Source organism: Musca domestica, unplaced genomic scaffold (assembly GCF_030504385.1).
Source record: "Musca domestica strain aabys unplaced genomic scaffold, Musca_domestica.polishedcontigs.V.1.1 16, whole genome shotgun sequence".
Lineage (NCBI taxonomy): Eukaryota > Metazoa > Arthropoda > Insecta > Diptera > Muscidae > Musca > Musca domestica.
In genome coordinates, this window is record NW_026712219.1 from 3,480,334 (window position 1) to 3,506,254 (window position 25,921).

Below are 25,921 nucleotides of genomic sequence, written 5' to 3' on the forward strand. Positions count from 1 at the left end.
TATGCAGATCCTATGCAGATCCACGTCATCGTATAGACCCTAATATAAATGCTACAATTCGGTATTTGTAAGATTTTAACAGAATTTTTAACAGATTTTATTTTTTGAAAATTGCAATATTCGTTTCAGTAGGCTGAGAGTATTTAAAGTTCGGCCCGGCCGAACTTACAGATTTTTTAATTGCTTATGTGAAATTCGTACTCAGCCAGGGAGAAAATGATTTTCCAAAGGAAAATTCGTATCCATAATAATTTCCTAGGTGAAAAGGATTTCCCATAGAAAAACTCTCAGCCTGGTTGAATGAGCTTTTATACCCTACACCACATAGTGGTGAGGGTGTTATGTCTTTATGCATTTGTCTGTAACATGGAGAAGGAAGCGAGATGGACCCATAGTTACTTTCGAGGATCTTCATAGAATCACTTTATGCATGTCAGACCATCCGTCCATCTGTCCATTTTTTTTTTTTTTTTTTTTTTGTAAAAAAAATGCAGTTCGCATATTTTTTTCCGATTGAGATGAAATTTTCCAAATAATATTTATTTGGCGCCAGAACGAACTCTATTGAAATTGGTGCGAATCGGTTTAAATTTAGATATAGCTTCCATATGTATCTTCAACTGATTTCGTATTAATTGTGCATCAAATAGCCAGTATGAGTCCAAATTACCTGAAATTTGGCATATCCGATCAAATTTAGTCTAGAAGCAAGTACACAAAATTTGGTGAAAATCGTTTCAGATATACATAGCTATAGCTCCCATATATATGTTTCATCCGATTTTGGGGTTTAAAGTTCCTCACATGCGTAATATGCACTCCACAAGAATGATATTGGGTACCAGATATCTTATGGCGCTAAAAATATCTCTGTCAAATTTTATCGAGATCAAATCAGATTTGGATAAAGCTCCCACATATTTACCTTTATCCGATATCAAATTTATTTTGGGTAAAATTACTAATATCAGCCCAAATGGACTGAATTTTGGCAATTCCGACTGAATTCATCCTAAAAACATGTACTTCAAATTTGGTGAAAATCTCTCACCACTGGTACCAGATATCAGATATAGCCCAGAAATAGCTTTATCAAATTATATCGAGATCGGATCAGATTAGGATATAGCTCCCCTATATCCTAATCTGATATCCTCTCCACAACAATGATATTTGATACCGGACATCATATAAAGCACGAAAGCCAAGTTTTTATTGAGATTTTATTGACTTAATTTGGTTTTGCTTTTGATTTTTTTCCGATTTTTTGTTTATTTAGATATATCTGTATATAGAAAGATAATGTATACAGTCTCTCATTAATCTGACTAACTTTTCTTCTTCTAGGTCCACGATTGGGCAACAGATTTCTGTGACGGCACCTGCCTTTGTGCCCTAGTTGAATCCCTACAGACCCGCCCCTTAAAACCAGCATGGAATCGACGACCTGCTAATCAACATCACTATTTGGAAAATGCCACCACTGCCCTGAAATCCATAGAAGAGGATCACATCAAATTGGTGAATATTGGCAATGTCGACATCGTCAATGGCAATGTCAAATTGATTTTGGGCCTCATCTGGTCCCTCATTGTACGCTATCAAATCGGACGCAGTAAATTCCCTCCCAGGAAATTGATGTTGGCATGGCTTCAAGCAGCTCTGCCCGATTGCAAGATTACCAATTTGACAACAGATTGGAATAGTGGTGTAAACTTGGCTGCCCTCTTGGATTATTGTAAGCCAGGGTTGTTTCCACATTGGCGTTCATTGGACCCCAGCCAGAGTATCCGTAACTGTACAAATGCCATGAATTTGGCACAGAGTGAATTTGGTGTGCCCAAGGTTTTGGAACCGGAATATTTGGCATCGCCATGGCTGGATGAATTGTCCGGCATGACATATTTGTCGTATTTCATGAAGCCCGGTGGTCCGGGTTACAATGCCACCATGAGATGGGTGAATACCCAGGTCAGGGAGCAGGTGCAGAATTTTACGGTAAGTGGGGCAAGATTTATGAGATATTTTTTTATCATCATCTTATTCCGTCATTCTATTCAAAGCATATATATTATGGATCAGCGTAAAATTCTATGTCGATTTAGCAATTTCCATCTGTCCGTCAGTCTTTTGAAATCACGCTATCTCTCGAATGAATTGAGGTGTAAGGCTAAAATTTTCCAGACGTGGGTATTTTGCTTTTATGCAGGTTAAATTCTTAAATGAACCTTCATGTCGATCCACTTTTACGATATTCGTTGATCCATATAACGATATTCGGTATTTTATTGCATTGTTGACCGGCATTTTTTTTTTTTTCAATTTTCGTATTTAAAGTTCGAAATGGATATTACAGCCTATGACAAACAATTTTTTTACGCAGGTTTATGTCTTCGAATAACGGTTTTCATTTAAGCGATATTTTTCGGACCTTTTTTGAAAATGTCCAACTTCCTTCCAAATGGTGGAGGGTATTAACAGTTTGGTCCGGCCGAGCTTAGCTGCCTTTTTATTTTATTTTATCTTATCAATCTTCTGCATTTCAGACCGATTGGAATGATGGCCGTGTCTTGTGTGAAATCATCAAAGGTCTGGGTGGCCCTGCCCCGGCCCCAGAAAAGCTAAGCACCGATCCCTTCCACTATGAGAACAACATACGCAAGGCTTTGGATGCTGGCACCAAACTCGGTGTCCAACCAGTATTAACGGCCAAGGATATGGCCAATCCCGAGGTGGAACATTTGGGTATAATGGCCTATGCCGCCCATCTGCAATGGGTGCCGCCCAGACCACCACTGTCCGATATGGTTAATGTGTTTTTGGAAAGCACATCGGGAAGGGTTGGAGAACCAGTAAGTTATGACTTTCATCCACAAAATTATTTTTTATCTAAATTTCTGTTCTCCTTAGACCCACTTCCGCATTGACATTTTGTCCCGAGACATTAGCCTCAGCAACATCAAGGCGTTTGTGTTGCCACCCTCTGGCCACCCTCAACCCGTAAAACTAAATGGCCACGGCGAAGGTGTCTATATACCAGACAAATATGGCATGCATGAAGTTGTGGTGGAAATTGATGGCGATAGCCTGGGTGGCCATTTCTTTAGAGTCCTGCCCCGCTTCATACAGGTGGCCCCACCGGGCATGGCTCCCTGTGCCCTTGGCAGTTTGGTGGAAGTTTTGGTCAATGCCACAGGTGCCCCAAAAACCGAGGACATTCTTGTCACGGCTGTCTCGCCAACGGGTATTTCTCACAACTGCCCTCTGAAAAAGGTGGAAGAGGGCCACAGTGCCATATTTAAACCCGACGAGGCGGGCATATGGGAAATAGCCATTACATATCAGGGACGCCACATACAGGGTGGTCCCTTTACTTGTGCTGTATTTGATGCTTCCGGGGTGTCGGTGCATGGCCTTGATGGGGCCATGCCTTTGAGGGCCCACTCCTTTGAGGTGGATGCCCGTGGCGTGGGTGTCAATGGAGAGTTGCATGTTGACATTGTTCACGACAAACGTTCCCTGGTCTGTTCGGTGGAGAAAATTGTGGACAACAAATATCGGGTCACTTTCATACCCCGACAAAACGGCAAATATCGAGTCTATGTCTATTTCAATGGCTACGATGTCAAGGGATCGCCATTCATTATGCGTGTGGGTACCAAAGGACGTTCGGGCAAGACCCGCGCCAGTCCTCTCCACGACACCAAACATCGCTCCGAAAGTCCTTCAATGCATTACACCTCCACCACGTCGACCCGACACAATGACTATCGCAATGCCGCCACCTCCTCCTTGTCGCGGCGAGATCTGATGAATCATCATTCGAACACAAGTACCACCAACATTGGCACCAACGAACGGCAACGCTCCTTTTCGCCCCAGTACTCCCCCAAACAGGATACCACAGACTATCGCACCAGCTCCAGTTACTACAAGCGCGAAAGTGAGGTAAGTCATGGCACGAATGTGAATACCTTTGATTTATGTTTTTGGTAAAGCGGGGAAAAAGGGTAGGGCAGGATAGCAGTGGTGATGGTTACTGACGTAGGCACAACAATCACATCGTTAAAAAAAGGCGAGGAAAGAAGAAAACGCTTAATTGAATTTGTGTGTTGCATTTTAATGGCTTTAAGGAAAAATTGCTGAATTCGATGTTAAATTTTAAGCCTTTCATTCCGCTGGTCCGGCACTCCAATTGCATGCTAATGTAGCAATAATATTAACTTAAGGGAGAAGTTTTTTATTTACATTTTTTCTGAACACTAACAACAAAAATGTATTCATTCTGAAAATGTGTATAATTTATAAGTATTTGGTATTTGGATGGGAGGAAAAAAACTATAAATGATTACAAATTTTAAGTGGAATTCATTCGATTTTTTTTCGGAGTTTCCCATAAAAACATTATGTATATATGAATCGCAGTTAAGGTGACTGGAAAATAATTTTCCATAGGAAACTTACTCAACAGTTGGATAGAAAATTTTCCATTGGGGAACTTGCCGTTTTGAGCAGAAAATTTCCCTTTTAGGATTTAGCTTATTTAGCCGGGCAAAACAGAAATTGTCACTTTTGGAAATTTGCCATTCAGCCGGGCTGAATAGAAAATTTCCCTCTAGGTATTTTGCCTATTCAGCCGGGCTGAATGGAAAACTTCCCTTTTGTAAATTTGCTTTTTCAGCCGTTTTGAATAGAGAATTTCTCTTCAGGGAATTTGAATATCCAGCTGGGCTGAATAAAAAATTTCCCTCTTGGGAAATTGTCTATGCAGCAGGGCTAAATAGAAAATTTCCCTTTTGGGAAATTGCCTATGCAGCCTGGCCGAACAGAAAATTTCCCTCTTGTTAAATTGCCTATGTTGCCGGGCTGAATAAAATAATAAAAATTTTTTCCGTCGGGAATTTGCTTATTCAGCCGGCCTGAATAGAAAATTTCCCCTTAGGGAATTTGCCTATTCAGCCGGACTGAATAGAAAATTTCCCCTTCGGGAATTTGCCTATTCAGACGGGCTCAATAGAAAATGTGCCTTTTGGGAATTTCGCTATTCAATAAAAAAATTCCCATTGGGGATTTGCCTATTCTGCATTTCCCTCTTGGAAAATTGTCTTTGCAGCCAGGCTAAATAGAAAGTTCCCTCTTGGGAAATTGTCAATGCCACAGGGCTAAATAGCAAATTTCCCTTTTGGAAAATTGTCTATGCAACCGGGCTGAATACAAAATTTCCCTTTTGGGAAGCTGTCTATACAGCCGGGCTGAATAGAAAATTTCCCTCTTGGGAATTTGCCTATTCAGCTGGGTGAATAGAAATTTTTCCCTTTTGGGAATTTGCCCATTCACACAGCTGAATAAAAACTTCCCTCTTGAGAAATTGCCTCTTCACCTGGGACAAATATAAAATTTCCCTTTTGGGAATTTGTCTATCCAGCTGGGCTGAATAGAGAACGAAAATAGGCAGCCGGGGTGAATAGAACATTTTTTTTAATTTGTAATCACTCTACAGGTCGCAATTATGGTCCGATCTTCACGAAATTTAAAATAGAGGTGGGGTTAGGGTCAGAATAGAACCCTATTTCTTTTGGAGATGATCGCCAAATGTGTAGGGGTTGAAATGGACCAAATACTGAAAAAATATCGGATTTTGCAGTAGCTATACAGGTCGCAATTATAGACCAATCGACGCGGAATTTCGCATATAGCTAGAATTTAGGGCGGGGAAGAAGCCTACAAATTTGGGTGGTCATCGGATAATATTTAGCGGGTAAAATAGACCATATCTTCTTTATTGAAAAAATTCAAAATTTTTCATTAAACCGCAAATATTTTAAATCCCGGCGAAATCACAAAGCCATAACAAGGTTACTTCTGATCTTTACATTGATGTTAAGATCCAACAAATCGGATATATAGCAAAATATGTGCGATATATATGTATATCAAAGAAGATATGCTTGAAAGATCTCTTATATGTCGAGAACGGCTGAACTGATTTCGACCGTTCTCATTAATTCAGAATGGCCTCTTGGCAGGAAAGAAAAAACGTCTAAAAAATCGTATAAAAATATCTCTCTAAAGATGAAAATATTGATTTAGTAACATTTTCTCATATTTTTTTTCCATTTTGTCATATTTTTGGCATATTTTCATTTTGAATTAAACATTTGGTAATATTTCTACAGCTAACAAAACTAAGTAGTTGGGATATCAGGATATCATATACAGATCGCATTTATGGTCCGATACTTACGAAATTTTGCATGGGGATAAGATGAGGGTCAGAATAGAAGTCTACACTTTTTGGAGATGATCGCCATATATTTAGGTGTTGAAATGGACCAAAAAACTGCAAAATTGTCAGAAGGTCGTAAATATCGCCCGATCCTCACGCACATTTGAATGGGGGTTACCGGACATTGCAAAAGCCAAGCAGTTTTGGATGGCCATACAAAAATATTCAATGTGTGAAGGAGTTTGCCAACTTTTGTAGACAGTGACTTTTTGGAGAATTCACAAATACAGGAAAGACGCACTTCTGACTATTTCGTTAACGCTGATTTCGTTGAAGAATATAGTCAAATGTCTGTAACTCATATAGATGCGTTTCAGTCAAAAATCAATACTAAATGTTAATATTTTGCCACTTCTGAGAGGTTATAGGTCTTTGGGAAATATTGGTTCCAGATCTAGGAAGACCATTTAAGTGCAACATCTACCAATAAATTGGAAATGAGCAAATTAGTTTAAGTTGCTATTATTCGAAAATAAGAGAATGAAACCTGATGGTTTTCATTTATTATTTGTCACAATATCTTGTGGAATTCTTTCGAGTATCTCGCCTATATAAACTGTATCGTTTATTATAGTGTTGTAGGGTATTCAACGGTCGGCCCCGCTCGACTGTAGCCTTTGCTTACTTGTTTTAATGTTAATAATACAACCCTGCCTAACGTTAAATGCTTCGCTTTGGTACAGCTCACTTTTTTTTAACAGCTTAATAGCTCCTACGCCTGCGCTGTACAAAGTCTAAACACATTCACTAGAACATATTCACATATCACACACACACATACATACAAACCACCATATTTGGCTTATGACAAAGAACATAAATCTGACTCCCACAAACCAAATTAAACAACAAAATTTGAATTTAAATATTTCTCACACATACATACAAACACACCTTATCACCATACTACACATGGAAAAAATCAAATGTTTTTAGGATAAATTGGCAACATCACCCCCACCACCGCCGGCACCGCAGCCACCATTTCGTGAGCGTGAATACAATGATTCACCCACAACCAAATATCTGAATTCGGTAGACCTGTACAATGTAACCAGTTCACGACGTGACTCAAGAGCCTCTAATTTATCGAATGCCTCCAAAAATGATTACTACTATGACAAGGAGAATGAGCTGTACAGCAGCAGACGGAACGAACGTGATTTGAAGTTAGCGCCACCGCGTGAAGATCGCGAAGACTATTATGATTTGCAACAGCAGTCCAACCACCAACAACAGCAACAGACACGTACACAAACACGCGGCTCGGTCTCATACAGTTCGAGATTGAGTCCCATACTGTCCAGTCCCACATCTGATGTAACTAAAAATCTCTCTTTTTGCTCTTTTTGTTTTTCGTCTTTTGTTTGTTATTGTTTTATTAACTAATCTTTAGTGTTAACGAAAATAGTTAAATGTTTGTTGTTTGAACTTATTTTAAGAAAGCAATTCTCCAAGAAGAGTATATTTATTTTCAATATTTTATACCAGATCCGTTCTAGTGAGGTACGGACCCATAGTCCACTGACGGTAAAAACTTCGTTGCCTTATGAGACAACAACACGCAACTTGAGTGTTAGCCCTCGGCATATGTCTGCATCGCCAGTGCAACGTTACTCGCCGAACAACTCGTACATTACCACAGCCACACATCGCATGAGTCCCAGCACCACTTTGAACAAGGTATGTCTGCCATATTCTAAAAAACTATCTATATTTTCCTAATGTCTCCCTCTCTTCTCCTCCAAAGAATGGCTACGAAACACGCACCGTCGAAAAGACCTCAACCTACAAGTCGAGTTCGAACTATGTCACCGATTCTAATATACGTGCCAGCCCTTCGCTCTATGGCACCGCTGAACGTTTGAGACGCACCGAATCACCGGAACCACGTATCGATCACTCGTCAAATGTTCGGGTATCTTCAATGAAACCAGCCTCGGCCAGACGTGACAGTTGGGATGTTATAAACAAGACGAAACACTTGCTATCACACAACTCGCTCGAGTCGTTGGCCAATATGACCGAACAGCAGCTGAATACGGATTTAAGCTATAATCGCCCGGATATTGACAATGAAACGCATCGCAATACCCAGTACAATAAGTTTGCTCTCAATGAGCAGAGATTTCAGAGGGAGAGACGTGGCTCCAGAGATTCCATAGAAGAAGCTGAGCGTTATAAGTAAGTTGAGGTACCCGAACATAATGTCCGGATTATGTTCGGTTATATTTCGGTCATAACCCCCATGAAAAAAAATGTGATTTTATCCGCTTCCAAAACGGACATAATCGCCATAATTCTTTGTTCCTAGATCTTCTGGGACAATGTTTTTCCTTAGACCTTTTATACACATAACGTCCTTTTGAGGTCTTCTATGGATAGAACGAAGAGATAAAAAAACTTTCTTTAAACATTCTAAGATATAAGACATTTGTCCAGGGGAAATATGACCGCTTGTGGCGGCGATTATATTTGAATAGCTGTTGTTGAGTTTAGGGGCATTGTTCGGATTGATCTAAAATTTTTTCGCAGCTATTTATTTTTAAACTGATTACGTTAAAGTTATTTCTTCGTGGACACTACCCCGTTATTTGACCCGAAAGTTCGATACAAAATCCGGGTGTTATCCGGATTTACCAAACTGAAATTTACAAAATAGGTCACATTTGAAAGCCAATAGAAATACCTATCCCACATGTGGTGATGATGACGCTTGTAGCTCCAAAGATGTTGACTTTAAAGTCAAAGATCGGCTACTTACAACAGAAGTTTAGATAAGATGTGGATCGCATAGCCAGTGTTGAACATACTCCAAAGGAGAAAATTTTAAGCCCCGGACGAAGACCTACTACATACCAAAGTTATAAAATTTTGAAAAATATGGATCCCGCAGCTGATGATGGTCACACCCGAGAAAAAAATCTTAAGCCGAGGCCGAAGCCCGGTTTTTTAAAAATGTTAAATAAATATAATTGGAAAAAATCTCAATTTCATAATTTTTATGACTAATATATTCGCAACTACAAGAGATATCAGCACATTTGGCACCATTTTGGAAAAGCAAGAGTATAACCTATAATATAGTATGTGGATCTTAATACCCCATAATGGGTCAATTTTGGACAAAAAGTTTCGATACAAAAACACAAATTTTCTTGTGTTGCTCACGAGCCGGTTCAAAAATCCCATAATTTAACCCATTGTTGGATAGGAATTTCCATTAACTTTCAAATGATGCACATTTTGTACAGTTTTTTAGAACCGGATAAAGCCCGGATTTTGTATTCAGGTCGAATAGCCCGGTATTTCGCCCACAAAAAAAATCTTTGTCGTAATCAGGTTAAAAATAAATACCCCATAATTGGGTTTATGTCCGCTGTTTTCTGGGAATTAGGGCAGATTCCTTTTTGGATAAAATCTACATTTTATTAGAGGTTTATGACCAAAAGAAAACAATGGTCATAATCCGCATAACTGTATTGTATGTATTGGGGATTATGTTCGTGTGGATTAGAAATTGAAAATTTCCAAATCCGCAAAGTATGAGTACGATTTTCCAAAGAAAAGTTTCTATATAGCCCGGCTGAGCACAATTTCCAATGGAAAATTGTTAATTTAGCTTGGTTGAACACAACTTTTGAGAGAATATTTTAGGTCAGCTTGGCTGAACACAGTTGTCCCATAGAAAATCGTTCATATAATTTTCAATAAAAAATATTCAGTTCAGCCTGGCTATGAAGGGTATTTGTAGAAAATGTTCTAATCTGTAATATTTTCAAAATGGTCTCCTTCTTCACAGACCCAGTGCCATCACGGTCAAGTCACAATCGAACAACACTTACACCGACAAATCGGGCGGCTATACACGCACCGTCAAAGAGTCCAGTCAACAAATCGTTACCGAAAGCTCCTCCACTTCGAACGGAGGTAATACCATTGGCGGTGGCGGTGGGAATTATGGCTACAGCTCCTTGTCTCGATTTCGCCCCATAGAAAGTTCTACAGCGACCGCAACAACTGGCATAACTGGCGCCAAAGCTATCCGTGTCCAAGACATACCCAATGGGGCAATTGGTCGCCCTGTCGAATTTGAAATTGATGGCTCCAAAGCCGGTTCGGGAAATTTGGAAATTCTAGTTAATGGTGGACGGGTTACATCGTCCGTCCGTTCGTTGGGTGGTCAACGTTTCATTGCCAGCTTTACACCGCATGAACCGGGCACTCACACCGTCCAAATAACCTTCAATGGCGAAACTATACCAGGTAAGTGAGAGCATGTGCAGCTCAACATTAGTAAATAAAAATTAATTATTATTTTGAAAGCAAATTTCTCTAATAGAAGGTCCTTAGTAATAAGGTCTTCAATTAAAATATATATATTTTTTAATTAAAAACCGATTTACAATTCGCTCCCCATAACTCCTTTTGATGATCTGCATAGAATCACATTCTGAGTCGTCCGTCTGTCCATATACAATGTACAGGTCGCACTTATTGTGTGATATTAAATTTTCCACAAATCAGTTGTTTGGCCCAAGCACGAACCCTATTCAAAATGGTGATAATCGGCCCCAATTTAGATATAGCTCCCATAATTATCTTCGTCCGATTTCAATCTTGTTATGCACCAAAAGTGTAATATTCTTCAAAATAGGGTGTGTGCTGAAACCCGACCGAATTCAGCCTAGAAAAAAGTACTTGAAATTTGAAGAAAATCGGTTCAGATATAGCTTTGTCAAATTTTATCGAGATCTGATCAGATTTAGATATAGCTCCCATATATATCTTTATCCGATTTCAGGTTGATTGTGCTACAAAGGCTAATATCAGCCCAAATGGACAGAATTTTGACTATTCCGACTGCATTTATTATAGAAACAAGTACTTCAAATTTGGTCGCAATTGGTTAGATATAGCTAAAGCCCTCATATATATGTTTCATCCGATTTGTTGCATTCCACAACAATGGTATTCTATACCGGACATCTGCCAAATTTTATCGCGATCGGCTCAGAGTTGTATATTGCTTCGATATATATCTTCATCTGATTCTGCGGTTATTGTTCTCCATATATGTAATATTATCCCAAATTGTGTAGGTTTTTTTTCATATTCAACGGGATTTTTCATTTGAAGAAACTCGGTCCAGTATATATTTTGCTCCAATAAATATTTCCAATATAATTCTTACCGAAGACGTATCATGATGCACCATGGAGCAATGTTATTTGGTAATAGAGGTAAAAAATCCTCCGTCAAATTTGTTGAAAATCGATTCAGAGTCAAAGCCAAAATACGCATTTAAATATGGTTCATAGTTGGTATGATCTACCTCACATAAATTTCCAATATAATATATTTCTTTTTACGGAAGCCCTACTAAATGCGCAATGTGGTGTAGGGTATCATATAGTCTGCCCAGCCCGACTTTTAACCTTTGCTCATTGCTTTGTTCCTAGATCTGTCTTTCCTTAGACCTTTCATACACATAACGTCCTTTTGAGGTCTTCTATGGATAGAACGAAGAGATAGAAAAATTTTCTTTAAGCATTTTAAGATATAAGACATTTGTCTCAATTTGCTCTATAGTTAGTAGATTGAACTCGAGGCTTCTACATTGAAATCATTTATATATAAAATACCACTTCGAGGTAGATTACCTTTTTAAAAAACATCTAAACGTATAAGACTTTTTTAACTTCTCTATACTTCAAATACTAAACAATTTTTTGATATCATATGGAAGACTTTTTCAGACTTTGAAGGACGTTCCTAAGGTTTTCCACGGTTAGAAGATATTTTCGGAATACCTCATCGCTTTGGAGCATATCTACAATATTGGACCACTCGTAAAGCATTTAATATGCATATGAGTACTTTTATTTGGGTTACAGTTTTATATAAACAAGTTAGCAAAGGCTATGGTCGTGCGGGGCCGACCATGTGATACCTTACAACACTACAATATGTTCTCAATTGGTAGAATGGAAATTTAGTACTTTTCACACAAAAGAAGTGGTCCAATCTATCCGCTGCCCTAAACTTAAACTTCCTGCGAGATTTCGTGTCCTTTTGTTTCTATTGTGACCTTTATAACGGCTGCAAAATCAAAAACATTTTTAGTAGTTGGTCCTTTGCAACCCCCAACATTTTTGCGTACTTCTTTAAAAACGATAGGCTTGGCCCTTCTGAGCCTAACCCTACCCTCATGAAAATTTTCGTAAGGATCGTGACCAGGGACATTTGCCCAATATTTACGCACTCCGTCGTGCTGTTAGTTTTTGTGGTGCATTTTACACCTAAATATAATGCAATGGTCATCCCAAATGCTAGAATTTTTTCTGTTCTCAACTCTCTTCTATGACTTGTCGATTGGCTTCAATTGTATGGTCAGGAAATTTTTTCTGTTTTTGGTTCATTTGCTCTGTTTTCGTTAATTTAGAATTGAAAAAAATCGCATGCGATAACAAATATAAAAAAATCAAAAAAATGTCACAAAATACTACAAAATCTATATTAACATCATTATTGACATCTTTTTATGCGACTTTTTTTTTAGATTTTATTCTTTTGTCCCAAGAGGGCATTCTGAATTGACAAAATTTGTCAAAATCGGTCCAACTATGCTTGAGATATAAGCACTCCGGCTAACATCCCTTTCCTTTGTATATATACATTGTATATATATTTTGCTATATATATATATCCGATATATTTACCATCGGCATATACGGTCACAATTGACCTGTTCGTCTATTTGTGATTTCACCGGGATTAAAAATATTCGTGGTTTAATGGAAAATTTGACTTTTATTTAACACAAATGTTATGGTATATTTCACCCACTAAATATTACCCGATGACCATTAAAATTGGAAGTTTTCTCCCCAGCCCTAAGATCTAGTCTCATGCTAACTTCAGTTGGTCTATAAATCAGCCTGTAGAGCAAGTGCAAAATCTGAATATTTTTTTAATTTTTGGTCCATTTCCAATTCTAAATATTATGCGATTCTGGCCCTAGCCCACTTTTATTCAAAATTTCGTGCCATAATTGCGATCTGTAGAGTGATTAAAAATTAATATGGACAAATAAACGGACGGATTGACATACATAGCTAGATCGACTCAGCTCGGCGAGATAGGAAGATCCATATATGCTTTCCTATATGGGAAAACAATATTTCGAGGTGTTACATAATTTTTGGCCCAATCAAACTTGTAATACTCCCAACACATAGTATTGTAGGGTATAAAAAGCCCATATGTTTGCAAACGTTACAATCCCACGTTTTATACCCTACGCCAGGGTATTATGTCTTTGTGCATTTGTTTGTAACGGGCAAAAAGACCCATAGTTTCTTTTGATGATCTGCATAGAATCACTTTCTTTTTGTCCTCCGTAGCCGTATTATGCACTCTGTAACAACAATATTTGGGGAAATATATCAAATACAGCTCAGAAATAGCTTTGTTAAATTTTATCGAGATCGGGTCAGATTTGGATATAGCTCCCATATATAACTTCATGCGATTTACAAATGTTATGGAATTTGGCACTTACGACCGAAATGAATCTAGAATCTAGTATGTCGAATTTGGTGAAGATCGGTTCAGGTATAGCTATAGCTCCCATATATATTGTTCATCCGATTTGTTATATTTTTTACCCACAGCCGTAATATGCACTCCGTAACAACGATATTCAGGGAAACATATCAAATGCAGCCCAGAAATATCTTTGCCAAATTTTATCGAGATCGGTTCCGATTTGGATATAGCTCCCATATCTATCTTTATCTGATTTCAAATTAATTGTGCGCCAAATGGGCAATACAAGTCCGAATTTAAAAGATACAAATGTTTCGGCATATTTAGTCCTCTGAACTTTAAATTATAATTTGAATCATAGCGTGTATGATTGAATTCTCTCAATAAAAAACTTTTAAAAATCTACTAAATTACCAAAGTGGTGTAGGGTATCATAAAGTCAGCCCCGCCCGACTTTAAGACTTTCTTTCCTGGTTTATGATGCTCACTTCTTCTCACTTCCTGTGCTTTCACAAGTATACACATTTCGAGGTGCTCAATAACTCAGGTACTACCATCTATAACGCTTAAAATCAGTTATGAGTGAGAAGTCCCTTAATGAACATTTGCCCCGGTTTGATATTGTCTCCACATAGTAATACCGTTTCAGACCGAAAATCTTTTATATTTCTGCAAAAATATTTTAACATTTTTATATAGCTCCTATATAACTGTACTACATACTATATAGTTTTTCAACCGCTTTGGACTTATTTATAGAACGTTCAACAAAATCACGTTCACAAAAATTATAAACATATCCTCTACATTTCATACCTCAATCTTCACCCATTGAAACAATATTGTGTGTTTGTCACAGGTATTCCATTTTAGCCACAAAGGATTAAACTAATTATTTGTTCGCATCAAACAAGTTGTGTGTATTCGGTCGGTCTTTATCATAAGTAATGACAGTAACCCCAGTGGTGCTCAAATGTTTTATTCTAGTCCGTACACAAACCATCGACAATGTGTATTTATCTAATTTTTCACCTTTATCTTTTGCTTCATTTCGGCGTTAGCATTTAGCATGGCCACAATCCATAGTTGCTCTCAAACTGTGCGTTTAAATTCGCTTGACTTTGTAATTCGCCTTATAAACAAACAAGTATGTATCTCAAAGATACTCTTTTAAAATGGCAAGATAATTATCTATAGTTGTAACATTACAGTATCCGTGTATACACATACAAATACTTGTTGAGTATCTGCAACGTTTTTAGTGCCTGAAAATAGGTGTGGAAACCCCAGCGTCAACAGGTGTGTGTTTGTGTGTCGAAGAGAACGAGGGGAACACTCTTTATTAATTAGGGCTTAGTCACCAGGGTGAAATGCATTATGGCAGGAGGGGTGGGCCGAAGAACAGATGCTTCATATGCAGTTGTGAACGATTGTTCCAGAGAAACAAATTATTATTGTGGTTGTTGTTTTTTTTTTTTGCTGCTCTTTGATTCTCTCTCTCCTGAGTGGTTAAGGTGTGTTTTATTCTTTGTGTAGATAAAAATGTGATCTTTTCTGGCCAAGTGAGCATGTGAGAGTCGAAAGCAGAGAGAGAGAGAGAGTATCCAACTCGTATTTTTATTGTGGGCAATACAGGCATGCTAAAGCAAGGCTTAAACTTAGAGCCGGCAGTATGAAATCGCGTTTTTAACCAAACTGACACGTCAACGGAAAATACAAAATATTCGCCTTAACGAATCGAACGCATCTGAAAATAAATAGATATTTGTGTGTTGTTGCTTTTCCAAAAAATAAAAACGCATACCTTTGTTATCTGATATCCAAACAACGAATTGAGAGCGTGTATTCCCCCGCACTCCGTCAAAAATACAAATAATAAATAAATACAAAGTGAAAATATTTACGGCGGCTTCGCGAATGTATGAACGAATTTACCAACGAAACGTGAAACAACGCGGCGCCTTATTTTATAAAACAAAATGTGTGTGCCTCATAATGTCTCCTAAAAAAATACAAGCAGAAGAAAAAATAAATTAAAACATTTTTTATTGAATACAGAATAACTAAACCAAATTCCAAATCTTCCATCAATTGCCAGCTGTTTGCCTTAACAATTTTCGTCAAAAATACCAACCTTTTCGAAAAAAATGTTAATTAAATTTATCGTAACAAATTCTTTAAGCATGATCACATTCTCAAATGAAACCTCAATTCAAAAGCAAAAACAAAATAATAATAAAAAAAAAATAAAAAACAACAACAAGAAGTCATTTGTGTTTCTTACCCGTTTCTCTCTGTGCTGCTCTGGGGCCAAAGTTGCCTCTGCTATCTGGCGGGCTGTCTCTCTGTCTGGTTATTCTGACAACGTTGTCTTTGGTATAAAACCAAATAACAACAACAAGAACAGCAGCAAACGTTTAATACCAAACCTATGCAAATGTTGGCAGCTAAATAGTTGTCGTCAGTGTCCATAGATTTTAAAGGGTTATTATATGAGATTATGGGAATTTTTTTAGATTTTCGAAATAAAAACCAGTAAAGAAAGTCTTAAAGTCGGGCGGGGCCGACTTTATGATACCCTACACCACTTTGCTAATTTAGTAGAGCTCCACCTAACATTTAAAAGTTTTTATGGGAGAATTCAATCATACACGCTATGATTATAATTATTATTTAAAGTTCAAAGGACTAAATATGCCGAAGCATTTGTATCTTTTAAATTCGGAATTGTATTGCCCATTTGGTGCACAATTAATTTAAAATCAGATAAAAATATATATGGGAGCTATATCCAAATCTGAACCGATCTTGATAAAATTTGGCGAAGATATTTCTGAGCTGTATTTTATATATTTCCCTGAATATCGTTGTTACGGAGTGCATATTACTGTTGTGGGTAACAAATATAACAAATCGGATGAAAAATATATATGGAAGCTATAGCTATATCTGAACCTATCTTCACCAAATTTGACATACTAGCTTCTAGACTCAATTCGGTCGTAAGTACCGAATTCCATCCCATTTGGACAAATATTAGACATTATATGGGAGCTATATCCAAATCTGAACCGATCTCGATAAAATTTAGCAAATGTATTTCTGAGCTGTATTTGATATATTTCCCCAAATATTGTTGTTGCAGAGTGCATATTACGGCGGTGGTGGACAAAAATAACAAATCGGATGAACAATATATATGGAAGCTATAGCTATATCTGAACCGATTTCGATCAAATTTGGCATATTTATTTTCAGGCCTAATTTGGGCGTTGAAAATTCCACACAATTCGGGCTGATATTACACGTTTGGTGCACAATAAAAGGCAAATCGGACGAACATATATATGGGAGCTATATCTAAATTTTGACCGATTACCTCCAATTTCAATAGGGTTCGTTCTTGGGCCAAACAAATGATCTGTGCAAAATTTCATCTGGATCGGGCAATAAATGCGACCTGTACTTTGTTTACAAAAATACATGGACAGACGGACAGACGGACGGACATGCATAAATCGACTCAGAATGTGATTCTATGCAGATCATCAAAAGGAACTATGGGTCTATCTCGTTTCCTTTTGCCTGTTACAAACAAATGCACAAAGACATAATACCCTGACCACCTTGTGGTGTAGGGTATAATTAGATTGGGGGACTAAAACAGCCACATTCCATCGTTCCAGAATTTTCAAAGGATATTTTGGTATAGCTATCCATTTTAAAGTTCTGAACGGAATCGGACAGTGAGTTGGAATATTCTTCTGTTCGCAAAAATGTATTATCTATGGTCAAATTTGTCATACAATGTCCATCGTTGCAGTTGCAGAATCAAAGAGATGTACGGTTGAACATTATCCTTGTAACTATCCTGTATTAACAATACGTTGACTTTGAGCTACAAGACGGGGATAACTCGCTATATTTCTCAAAATATCGAATGAGTCAAGGGAGGAATTAATCCTTACAGTCACTACAGGAGTGCTGTGCTCAAACTACTCGTCATTAATAATGTATTATAGAAATACGATAAATTGTTCTGGTCAGATCAGTAAGATCATTTGAAGTTATTGTGGAATTATTTTCAGAATATAGCACATATAAGTAATGCTTTGTATACAGAGAAATATAGCAAATATAGCATTTAAGCAGTCCTCTTAAGACAGTGCCCCTTTAAAAATGAAATGTGATAGATGATCTCTGGGTGTTTTCTAAGGGCAGATTACCAAAATAGAAATAGATACGATTTAGATTTGGAATAATATCAGAAGAGAAATTATTTCACACAAAACCAAGTCGAAAAGAGGACTTTCCGGGATTTATTCATAAATGTAGTTCCCCTTAGAAGACCACATTGAGATCTTGCAGTTCAACATCGCTAAAAATTTTTGCTTTTAATGGATGCCCCTCTATTTTGTGTGACAATTTTTACCGTTGGATAAAAATGTTCAAAGGACTTCATGGGCAATAGCCCCATGATGTTATATATGGACCTCCCTATCCATCGCCGAGCTTAGTCGATCTTCATGCGTGCTAAAAGTCTCAAATATATCTCTATCTTCACGAAATTTTCCAAAGACTTAGGGTCAGAATATTGCTTTTGGAGACGATCGCAAAATATTTAGATGGTGAAATGGAACAAAAACAGAAAATGTTATTGATTTTGCAATTGACAAGGAAGAAGCCAATCAATTTGGATGGTCAGCAGAAATATATAGGGGGTGAAATTGACCATAACTTTTGTGTCTAATTTGAAATTAAAAAGGTCTTTTGCGGACAGAAGTCCGTCGAGATCTCTTCATTGTACGAGGGTTGCTTAAATAAATTCTCTTGTCCTAGGAGATATTTCATTATTTCTTAAAATCCAATAATTGCACTATTAAAGTACTCATACTACAGTATAATGCACCTATGTTGGCTGTTTTCCAATTCAAAAAGGTTTCACAAGGCATAAAATGAGCGCTTCTGCTCAACATTTTTCTAATAGGCTTTCTTGCATTAATAAAAACCTCTAAATATCTGTTAGCAGAATCTTGATTGATTAAAATGATACATAAATGATGTCCATATTATCTATTTAAACCAGTAAGGAAAGCTCAAAAGTCGGGCGGGGCCGACTATATGATACCCTACACCACTATGCACATTTAGTAGAGCTCTCGTAAAAAGGTTTATACAGGGCATTTCAGAGCTCTATGAGATATTTGGTACAAAATCAAAATCTATCTAATTCTATCGTCCATTTTACGAACTATAGCTATCTCTGAACCGGGTTTCTTCTAGACTGGTGATTTGGGCTGATATTGACCATTTAGTGCACATTTAACCCGAAATCGGATGAAGATATATATGAGAGCTATATCCAAATCTGAACCGATTTCGATAAAATTTAAAACAGCTATTCCTGTGCTCCATCTAATACCTGGTACCAAATATCACGGTTGTGTAGTGAATATTACGAATGTATGGGACTAAAACTCTAAATCGGATGAAACATATATATGGTTGCTATATCTATATCTGAACCGATTTTCACTAAATTTGATATACTTGCTTCTAGGCTGAATTTGGTCCGATGTACTAAAATTCAGTCCATTTGGACTTATATCGGCCATTTGGTGCACAATTAACCCGAAATCGGATGAAGATATATATGGGAGCTATATCCAAATCTGAACTGATTTCGATAAAATTACAAACAGCTATTTCTGGGCTGTATCTTATATCTGGTGCCAAATATCATTTTTGTGGAGTGCATATTACGAATGTGAGAGGCTTAAACACCAAATCGAATGAAAGATATATATGGGAGCTATAGCTTTATCTGAACCGATTTTCTCCAAATTTGATATACTTGCTTCTAGGCCGAACTCGGTTGGGTGTGCCAAAATTCAGGTAATTTGGACTGATAGTGGGTATTTAATGCACATTTAACCCGAAATCGGATGAAGATATATATGGGAGCTATATCTAAATTTGATCCGATTCTCACCAATTTCAATAGGGTTCGTCCTTGGGCCAAAAAAATATTGTTTGGAAAATTTCATCTCAATCGGATAATAAATGCGACCTGCATTTTGTTCACAAGAATACATGGTCAGACGGACGGACGGACAGACGGACTGACATGCATAAATCGACTCAGAAAGTGATTCTATGAAGGTTCTCAAAAGTAACTATGGGTCTATCTCGTTTCCTTCTCCATGTTACAAACAAATGCACAAAGACATAATACCCTTACCACTATGTGGTGTAGGGTATAAAAATTCAAAAAATATATAGGCCTCTGAATATCTTTACAACTTTATCAACTTATACGAGGTATGTTCGGAAAGTTTCGAAATTTGTTATTGTGCAAGAAAAAGTTGAATTACTCTAAAATTACTTTTCAAACTTATCACTCCCAGATACGTTTTTTTCCAATTCACTAAACGCTTTTAAAAACATATTTAACTCAATCGTAACATTTTTGCTCATTTTGATTAAAATGCTAAATTTTCTTCTACAACCTGCTAATATATTGATCCATGCATTTTCATTCCATCAATATTGGAAAGATATACCCGTTAAAAATCAATCTAGATTTTACAAATTGAGCAATTTTAGCATAAATATCCTTTAAACATATATCGTACGAAGGTCTATTTGTGCTAAAATTGCTCAATTTGTAAAATCTAGATTGGTTTTTAATGGGTATACCTGTCCAAATCGAAGGGACCTTTGCTGAAAATCGAAAGGATCAAACAATCTAATGATTGTCCAATCATTTTTATACCCTCCACTATGGTATGGAGGATACATTAAGTTTGTCATTTCGTTTGTAACAACTCGAAATATATATTTTAGACCCCACAAAGTATATATATTCTTGATCGGCATAAAATTCTATGTCGATTTAGCGATATCTGTCCGTCTGTCGTCTCTAGCTTCCGAACGAAATGAAGTACGTTGATAGAACCTTACTTTGTCTGCAGTACTTTTGGTATTGAAAAAGGGCCATGTAGGTCAACGTTTTGGTATAGCCCCCATACAACGGTACCTCTCGATATTCCGTATTTTGATGATTTTAGCAACATTATTCGCCGGAATTGTTTCAAGTTTGGTATTTGCAGTTCGTAATGAATACTACAGTCTAAGACAGAAAATTGGCTGTGCAGGTCCACGTCTTCGTATAGCCCCCATATAACGGTACCTCCCGATATTCGGTATTATGATGATTTTAACAACATTATTCACAGAAATTGCTTCAAATTTTGTATTTGCAGTTCGTAATGGATACTACAGTCTAAGACAGAAAATTGGCCCCATATAATTTCATGATGCAGGTCTACGTCATCGAATAGACCTTAATAAAACGGTTACATTCGGCATTTGAAAAAATTTTGAAAATTACCAAATTCGTTCGAAATGGTGGAGGGTATTCAAAGTTAACCCCGTCGAACTTATATCTTTATCAATAGCTTTATTCATTTAGAGCTACGTGTAATAATTCCACCTCGTCAATATTTGCCTATCGGCATATTCATAATGTATGACTTAAAAGGCTAAATGAGAACTATCGTCGCCAGAATTAGATTCGTTTGAGGCAGTATATTTCAATCAAAAACATTCGGTGGCAAAACAGCACGTTTATAGTGGGAGTAACACTTTTCTGCTTCGCGTCGTTATTGCATGACATTCCACAACTTAACTTAATGAAGAGTTCATTAACTTAACATTCATACTTCAATTAATCGGCATAAAAATGCATTGGCTTTTTTTTGTGGATACTTCATTATGGACATAATAGCCATATTTGTTGGATTTTTGCAATAAATACTTGCAGCGGATGACCATAATTTTATAATGTCACGTTTTTATCAATACTGTATCCTATTCAAAAAAGAAAAAAGTGTCTACATACACCTCTTTTGTTTAAATTCACGTATATGGACTGCTGGTGATGGCGTTTTTTTAATGATTATTCTGCAAGTTCAAGTGCTCTTCAAAATTCAATTTGAATATACAGCTTAAACCATAATAATAATTCAATTAATTTTCATAAAAAAAAAAAAACAAACCAACACACACCGAAATGTGTTTCAAACATGTTGCTAATCTCACGCCAACCCGCAAAACCCGCTTACGCTTTTATAGACGTTTCTTATATTCGAAATTCATTTTTAGCCATCAGACCAAAAATAGTTTTATTACAACAACACCACCACCACTAGAAATTAAATACCACACAAATAAAAAAAATGTTGTGTTTGTTGCTTTCGATCAGCTAAAACGTAAAGGTTTATTAAACTGGTTTTTCAACAACAACAACAACAAGAACAGAAATAGCAAAGACAATGGACAAGAGACGAGCATCGGCGATTCATGCGTTCGTTCCATTTGGTCTGGGTGACGTCCATTTGGAATCATGCATACATTGTTTTATTTTATTGATTTTGTTTTTTGATTTTGAATATATTGATTAAACCCAATGTAAGGAGTGTTTTTTACTCTTTAATCATGACAAAAAGACATTCGTACAGAAATCGTAAGAAATTCATTGGGAATCTATTAGATACCAAATGATGTAAAGTTGAACTTCCTCTTAGCTGTTTTTATTCTATATGTACATAAAATAGGTAAGAGGGAATAAAATCAGCTAAAACGTTTTTATGCAGGTTGCGAACGGCGGTCACCGAGTCAGAATTTGTTTTGATTTTTCCTGGCCAAAACCTCATTTTTATACCCTACACCACAAGGTGGTCAGGGTATTATGTCGTTGTGCATTTGTTTGTAACAGGTAAAAGGAAACGAGATAGACCCATAGTTTCTTGTGGTGATCTGCATATAATCACATTCTGAGTCGATTTATGCATGTCCGTCCGTCAGTCTGTCCATGTATTTTTGTAAACAAAGTACAGTTTGCATTTGTTGCCTTATCCAGATGAAATTTAGCACAAATCATTTGTTTGGCCCAAGGACGAACCCTATTGAAATTGGAGATAATCGGTCAAAATTTAGATAGTGCTCCCATATATATCTTCGTCCGATTTGCCTTTTATTGTGCACCAAACGTGTAATGTCAGCCCGAATAGTATGGAATTTTGCACATATGATCAGAAATGCCAAATTTGATCGAAATCGGTTCAGATATCCGATTTGTTATTTTTGTCCTCCGCAGCCGTAATATGCACTCTATAACAACAATATTTGGGGAAATATATCAAATACAGCTCAGAAAGACATTTGATAAATTTTACCGAGGTCGGTTTAGATTTGGATATAGCTCCCATATATAACTTCGTCCGATTTACTTTATATTGTGCCCCAAGCGTATAATATTTGTCCAAATGGGATGGAATTTGGCACTTACGACCAAATTTTTATGCCAAGTTTTGTGAAGATCGGTTCAGATATAGCTATAGCTCCCATATATACTGTTCATCCGATTTGTTATATTTGTTACCCACAGTCGTAATATGCACTCCTTAACAACGATATTCAGGGAAATATATGAAATACAGCTCAGAAATATCTTTGCCTAATTTTATCAATATCGGTTCCGATTTGGATATAGCTCCCATATATATCTTTATCCGATTTCAAAATAATTGTGCACCAAATGGGTAATACAAGTCCGAATTTAAAAGATACAATTTGGAAGGTAAACACGATAATTTTTTTTGTTTACAAACAGCTGGACAACCAATGTTTTCTCATCGAAGAAAACCCAACTCGGCAGTTCAGCACTTTCGGCCAAGCGAAGCAACTTTTTAGTTCTTTTGAGTCTATTTTCCTTCTGTTGCGGTGTAAGTTTTTTCACGTTTTGGAATTACGATGGCTTTATTCCAAGCTCGTTTTTCAATATCTGACGAGTGGAATATTGTGATATGTTCAGCTTACGTGTCATATTACGGCCACTGCGACCCGGATCGCTTCTTTATTGTTCGATCGATTTCTGCTGATGTTGGTGATTTCTTCCGTCTACTTCCTTGACTTCGGGCTACGCTACCAGTATCACGGTAATGAGAGATGGCACGAGACACAAAAGATTAATTCTTATTTAAATGCTGGAGTGCTCTAACGATAGCCACTTATGGTTTTCCAGCCAAATATAAAGAAATCACACTATCACGCTTAAATTCCATTACGAATAACCTTTTATTCTGGAAAATTCTCAACAAAATGCTTTTGTACGCTTGTCGGACAAGTGGCTAAGAAATGACAGCTATCTGAAGTTAGGTGAAGTCTAACTATTTTTAGATAAAGCTCTCACGTAAATATTTAAAACAATTTTAAGCATCTTGTCCAACAAATGTTTAATATCAAACCAAATTAAATAAATTATGGCGCCTACGACCAGATTCAGTTTGGAAGAAAGTGTGTCTAATTTTGTGGAAACCAGTTCACATGTGGCTATATACCTTGAAGATGTTTTATACAGAAAATATAGCATTCAGGCCTTCTGTCCTTTGCTTTTTGCGGGCTTTCTAAACATAGATGGTATCTTGCAGGTCTTCTGTAGATATAAGGTATATTGAAGATTTTTTTAATCAAATTTTAACCCATCATCTTATTCACATTTCAACATTGATGGGCTTCTTGAAGTTTTCTAAGCAAAACAAGTAAAAAAGCAGTAAGTTCGGCCGGGCCGTACTTTGAATACCCTCCACCATTTGGAACGAATTAGAAAATTTTCAAAAAATAAAATCCATTAAAAATTCTGTTAAAATCTTTAACATATCTAATATCGGAAGGTACTTTATAGGGGATATACGATATTGTGGACCAATATAGACAATTACCTTTCAGAGGTTAAAGTGCTCACAAAGAACTCCTTGTGTGTATTTTCAGACAATACCATAGGAAAATATGGCTAAGATCATCAAAACATCGAATATCAGGGGTACCGTTATATGGGGGCCATACGATAGTGTGGACCTATATAGATAAGTCTCTTCCGAGGTATAAAGTACCCACAAAGTACTCCTTGTGTGGATTTTCAGACAACTCCGTTGAAAAATGTGGGTAAAACTCCGTTGAAAAATGTGGGTAAAATCATCAAAATTCCGAATATCGGAAGATATCGTTATATGGGGGTTATATGATATCGTGGACCTATTAGATAATTCTCTTTCAATGGATAAAGTACTCATAAGGAACTTCTTGTGCGGATTTTCAGACCATTCCATTACAAAATGTGGCTAAAATCATAAAAATACCGAATATCGGTTGTATGGGGGCTACACGATATCGTGGATCTATATAGATAATTATCTTCCAAGGGATAAGGTACCTACAAGAAACTCTTGGTGTGGATTATCAGACAATTCCGTTGCAAAATGTGGCTAAAATCATCAAAATACCGAATATCGGAGGGTATCGTTATATGGAGGCTATACGATATTGTGGACCTATATTGATAATTCTCTTCCAAGGGATAAAGTACCTACAAGCAACTCCTTGTGTGGATTATCAGACAATTCTGTTCAAAAATGTGGCTAAAATCATCAAAATACCGAATATCGGAGGGTATCGTTATATGGGGGCTATACGATATCGTGGACCGATATAGCCCATCTTCAAACTTGACCTGCCTGCAGACAAAAGAGGGATTTGTGCAAAATTTTAGCTTCCTATCTTAATTCGTTTAGACCGTAGCGTGATTACAACAGACGGACGGACAGGACTAAATCGTCTTAGAATTTTACGAAGAATATATATACTTTGTTGTGTCTAAAATGATTATTTCGATGAGTTACAAACAAGGAATGACGAACTTAATATACTCTCCATACTATGTATGGTGGAGGGTATAAAAAGGTTTTAGGAGAACTTCTTTACACAGAATATATCTTCGAAAACTTTTATAAATAGAAGGTCTTTACTTCCTTTGGACATGTAGTTCTCTGAGAGGTCTTCTGAAGCTAAAGATCTTTTATAGGTATTACTTAACTGGAAGATATACGGTAGTTCTTCTCCTTTCGAATTATATTCTATTGATAAGTAAATAGATAAGTCTTGTACACATGAGAGACCTTTTCAAAAAAGACGTTTTATTGCCTTTTAGTGGCAATGCTATGTCAAATCAACACTATCCTTTAG

At 36.9% G+C, this 25,921-nt stretch overlaps 1 protein-coding gene across 10 annotated transcripts in view; it reads left to right on the forward strand.

Moving 5' to 3' along the window:
- Positions 1 to 25,921, forward strand: part of LOC131801382 (filamin-C-like) — a 154,433-nt gene that overhangs the window by 67,945 nt on the left and 60,567 nt on the right. For 6 of the 10 annotated variants that reach the window (XM_059119986.1, XM_059119987.1, XM_059119995.1 and 3 more), the window contains exons 3-9: positions 1,348 to 1,998; positions 2,547 to 2,852; positions 2,911 to 3,948; positions 7,223 to 7,606; positions 7,778 to 7,969; positions 8,037 to 8,470; positions 10,089 to 10,552. In XM_059119986.1, the coding sequence (XP_058975969.1) occupies positions 1,348 to 1,998; positions 2,547 to 2,852; positions 2,911 to 3,948; positions 7,223 to 7,606; positions 7,778 to 7,969; positions 8,037 to 8,470; positions 10,089 to 10,552 (3,469 nt within the window). Of the gene's footprint in view, positions 1 to 1,347; positions 1,999 to 2,546; positions 2,853 to 2,910; positions 3,949 to 7,222; positions 7,607 to 7,777; positions 7,970 to 8,036; positions 8,471 to 10,088; positions 10,553 to 15,507; positions 15,819 to 25,921 lie in introns of those variants that run through there. The other 4 variants (XM_059119991.1, XM_059119992.1, XM_059119993.1 and 1 more) reach the window with 4 other exon arrangements.